We start from the raw sequence: 5,158 nt of genomic DNA on the forward strand, positions 1-5,158 counted from the left end.
CCGCGTGTAATTTGGTCCAACTTAAAAGATAGGATATAGGGTATGGACCTAACTCCTGTGAGTTAGAGATTTAGAGACAAAAACCGAGTTACACCGGTGGCATCCTCTAGCAGATAAAAATAAAATATAAATAATAATACAAAAATCGATAATAGCAGGGCTTGAAATCGATTAATATCGATAAAAATCGAAAAAAAAAATATATTTTTATATTCTGGTTGATATACATTTTTTATTATAGGCACTTATAACTTTTGAGTAAACAAATATAATAGTTGGCACATTATTCATTTTATTTTGAAACATTATCGTTTTATGTTATCTATGAACTTTTTCAATCAAAAACTATTGTTTTTTGGAGAGAATTTTTATTGATGATTCGACAAGATATTGACAATCATCTATTGAGATATCGCCGGTTGTTTCAACAGTACTGCGTCGACATGTACGTCAAGGTCGAAACGTAGCGTCTCAATTTCATTCGCTTCAATCAGTCAAAGTTACGATCAGACGAGTACATCCACTTGCGTGATGCCATCGCTACCGAAGGAGACGCGGCCAACATTGGTCGTTTGACTATTCTCCCAGCTACTCATATTGGAAGCCCGACAGAGGAAAGAGCAATAGTGATATAATTGGAAAATTTTTTAGAAGATCACAATCAACTAATTCAATTGATCAAAAGAGTTTCGCCACGACTGCAAAATGACAATTATCAAATCGTCATAAAAGCCGACAAAGTACCATTAGGTGAACATGCTGGTAAAAATATATTGAAAATAATATTGTGAGAAAAATATAAAAATTGTATGACAGAAGACATCTTGCACCGAATTAGACAAATAAATCAATGCCAAAACATAGATTATACACCAGAGATGTACAATGAAGCATTGGTCTTGATCGAGGATTTATGTGTTTTTATTTCAAATTTACCACTTAATCATTATGGTATGCCATCACCTAATCATCCAGCTACCGACTTAGACAATACCGATTTACAACGAGAAAATCAATATGACCATGGAAGTTTAGCAACAATTATCATGAACAGTGAACCATTACTGACAGCAGAACAAAAAATTATTTATGAACGGATTATGCTGGCTGTTGCTGCTGAACAAGGCGGTTTTTTTTTCTTGGATGCACCCGGTGGAACCGGTAAGACATTTTTAATATCGTTGATTCTTGCCAAAATACGGTCGCAACAAAAAATCGCATTAGCTGTAGCATCGTCAGGCATTGCGGCTACTTTACTGAATGGTGGGCGAACAGCACATTCAACATTCAAGCTGCCATTGGACGTTCATAATAAACCAGATGTAATGTGTAACATTAAAAAGAATAGTGGAATAGCTGCAGTGTTGCGGAAGAGTTCCATAATAATTTGGGATGAGTGCACAAAGGCACACAAATATTCACTTGAAGCACTAAACAGAACTATGCAAGATTTAAACAGCAATAATAAACTTTACGGTGGTGCTATCTTACTTTTGTCTGGTGACTTCCGGCAGACCTTACCGGTTATACCTCGCTCTACTTTCGCGGACAATTTTTGCACTGTTGTTCAGGATAAAAATGATTTGATTCAGAGTATTTTCCCGGATATACAGAATAATTATTTGAATCATGAATGGCTTAGTCAACGGGCGATTTTGGCAGCCAAAAACGTTGATGTTGACGAAATTAACTTCCAGATACAACAGTTGTTACCAGGCGATCTGATGTCATTTAAATCAATCGATACTGTTGTTGACGAAAATGAAAGTGTAAATTTTCCGAATGAATTTTTAAATTCATTAGATATCCCTGGAATGCCACCACATAATCTTCGATTAAAGATTGGTTCCCCTATTATTCTCCTCCGTAATTTGAAGCCACCTCAATTATGTAACAGTACGCGTTTGGTCATCAAAAAGATTACCGGAAACATTCTTGAAGCAACCATTTTGTCTGAGAAGTTTAAAGGAAAAGTGGTCCTGCTGCCACGTATTCCGATGATACCATCAGATTCTACCATACCCTTCAAAAGGCTACAGTTTCCAATTCGTTTAGCTTTCGCCATGTCTATAAATAAATCTCAAGGTCAAACAATGTCCATTTGTGGTTTAGATTTGGAAAATCCATGTTTTTCTCATGGGCAACTATATGTTGCGTGTTCACGTGTTGGGAAACTGTCGAATCTATTTGTGTTAGCTAAAGACAGGTTAACCAAAAGCATTGTGCACCGATTGGTGTTAAATTAAATAGAAAAATTAAAAGTATTTATAATTTTAAAAATTAGATATTAACGTTTAAAAGTTTAAGACTGTCTGCTTAATATCAAGTGTAAGATCATTTAGCCACAGCAACGCGTGGCCGGGTCAGCTAGTTTATTTATAGATTCGTGGATTGATTTTATATTTATCCTCTTGACGCTTAATGTCCATTTCAATGGACATTTTGTGTTACTCCCTGAAACGCCTGACCTGTTTATAACAATTGTAACCGTATGTGCCTGATGTCCATTTCAATGGATATTTATAAGTATTTACCTCCTAAGTGCCGAACCATATTTTATCTTCAATTAGTTTGATATGATATTATAACCTCAAAATAGATATGATAAGGAACAATAATAAAAAATATAAACATTTTTATCATTCTTCCTTCACGTATAAAATACGCTCCAAAAAATGTCCATTACAATGGACATTTGGTAATTGTTACTACAACAACATATTAATACTAGAAATAACTTGCTTATTAAATCATTAGTAATATTCAAGCAAAGTTTTATAGTTGATGCCTTTATTTGAATAATAACTAAATGTGTTTAGTTATTTAGTAATTATATTAAATATTTTAGTAATTTAATTAGACATAAAATAATAATAAAATTGACTTGATAATAACTTATGTTATGACATTATAACTATAAAGTTAAAATATAATATTTATTTACAAAATTTAAATTTAAATTATGTTTTATGGAAATTAAAAAAACAATTATTGCTTGTGGTAATGCAAAAATACATAGAACATTCATTGCATTGAATCTTTGTTTTTTTTTTTACAACCTATAAAACGACACCTTGATGAATTTTTTATATCCTTCATTATTGGTAAATGTTCAGTACCTGAAATATAGGTATAAATAAGTTAATTATTTCAACGCAAACATACCTAATATTTATTATTATTTTTGTTAACCTTTATATCTTTTCTCTTTTGACGGTAATGAATTATGCCTTCCAGAATATTTTTGATAATCAATACTATTTTCATCATACTCCAATAGTTCACTTGATAGTTGAATTTTAAAATCTAATAGTTGGTGTATTTTTTAACTGGAACTTCCTTTTTTATTTGGTCTTGTTTGTACAGTATCCAGCTGTTAACAACAGCTAAATCGATTAAATGAAAAATTGCTCGTATGGTCCATTTGTTAGTTCTTGTTTTCATACGATAAAATGATATCATACGATCGCAAAGATCGACACCACCCATATAATCATAATAGTTTTTAATAATTTGAGGAATAGGAACTTCAATTCTTTTTTTTATTTTTATTATCCCAACGTTTGCATTTACTATGTGGAGTACTGCCATTTTCAGTAGAAAGTAAATGAATGGGTTTATTATCAAACCATTTAACTAAACATAGTTTTTTGTCTTCTCGGACGTATTGTACAAAGGTTATTTCATTAGAATTTTATCCGATAATATATCAATATTTTTAGGTATGTTGTTTTTCATAACTGTTCCCGTACAAACAATTTTCTTTTGTTTCAAAATGTCCATAAGTTTTTGAGTTGTAAAAAATCTATCAAAATACAAACATGATCCCGGTGGAACAGTTTAGGATAAATGAACGACAGCAGATTCTCCAATAGTAAGAAAGTATTCACTGTTTGTTTCAAATGTCGTTCCTTTTCCTTGGTAAATACAAAAATCCAACTCTAATCCGTTTTTATTTGCTAAAACAACATTTTTAAGTCCAATTGGGTTTGGTTTTCTGCGAACAAACTGTTTAATTTTAACATTACCAGTGAAAGGAATCATTTGTTCGTCAATACATAATTCTACATCTCGTACTAATCTTAAACAACCACTTCTAACACTCTATGAACGGACGAACTTTCCAAAATGCATCTCTTTTTTCGTTTGAAATATCATCATCGTTCACTACTTTTAAAAATTTTCGAATTACTAAAAAGCGATCTCTAGATATAGAATTACTAACTGTAGGTACTCTTGTTCTTTTTTGCTAATACATACGCATTCGTGGATAACCTAAAGTCGACATGTACATATTTGAACTTATAAAACATTTAATTTCGTATAATGTAGTATTAAATGATTTTCCAATAACTTTAACACTTCTGATATTAGTACAATCTACCATATTTTTAATTGTCGCATCATTTACATATTGATTAAAATAATTAATTGGTGTCCACCCGGTTCTCTCGTAATCATTGTACTCATCGGGTTGGGTTCTTTTTATTTTTTTTTTAAAACCACTTTTTTTCTTCCATTTCATATTATTTACATACTTAGTTGGTGATACACTAATATTAGAAGAAGAGTTAGTGCTATGTAAATTAGTATTAGGACTAGGACTACGTAAATTGTTTGTTTGTACACACGTTTCGGTACTCTCGGTATTTAATTCAACTAATAAATCCTCAATATTGATATTAGAATTTGAAAACTGACTAAAATATTTATCGTTTTCCTCTAGAAGTTCGTTAATATCCATTGAAATATCATTATGTACTCCTAGTGGATCTGGTATATCATAATCTTCATCTCCACTTACATCAAAGTCAATTTCACATTCTGACGTGTTACCATTATTAATGAGTTCTGATATTGCCTCATCAGATAAATTTGATGAACGAATCATATTATTATAACTTGGAAAAATATTCGGTACGCACGTCTACACGGAATCGTCTGAACCTAATAATACACTGTGTCTGTCTACGTCATTAACTCAATGTTTAAACAATAAAATATACTATAAAAATTATTTACGATAACGATATACTAGAATGTTTAATATAAAAATAACTTATTGTTGACATGTAATAATATTATTGAAATGATATAAGTCACAATAATAGGTATTCCCCAACGAAAAGATATTTGAATTTATAAACACATTAAAAAA

General features: G+C 31.1%; 1 protein-coding gene across 1 annotated transcript; it reads left to right on the top strand.

Moving 5' to 3' along the window:
* Positions 1–878: 878 nt before the first annotated feature.
* Positions 879–2,246, top strand: LOC112592220 (ATP-dependent DNA helicase PIF1-like). The gene has a single exon (XM_025336233.1). It carries the CDS (start codon positions 879–881, stop codon positions 2,244–2,246), a length of 1,368 nt encoding a protein of 455 aa, XP_025192018.1.
* Positions 2,247–5,158: the final 2,912 nt, after the last annotated feature.

The sequence above is a fragment of the Melanaphis sacchari genome, unplaced genomic scaffold (genome assembly GCF_002803265.2).
Source record: "Melanaphis sacchari strain LSU unplaced genomic scaffold, SCAv2.0 Contig1610_pilon_pilon, whole genome shotgun sequence".
Classification (NCBI taxonomy): Eukaryota; Metazoa; Arthropoda; class Insecta; order Hemiptera; family Aphididae; genus Melanaphis; species Melanaphis sacchari.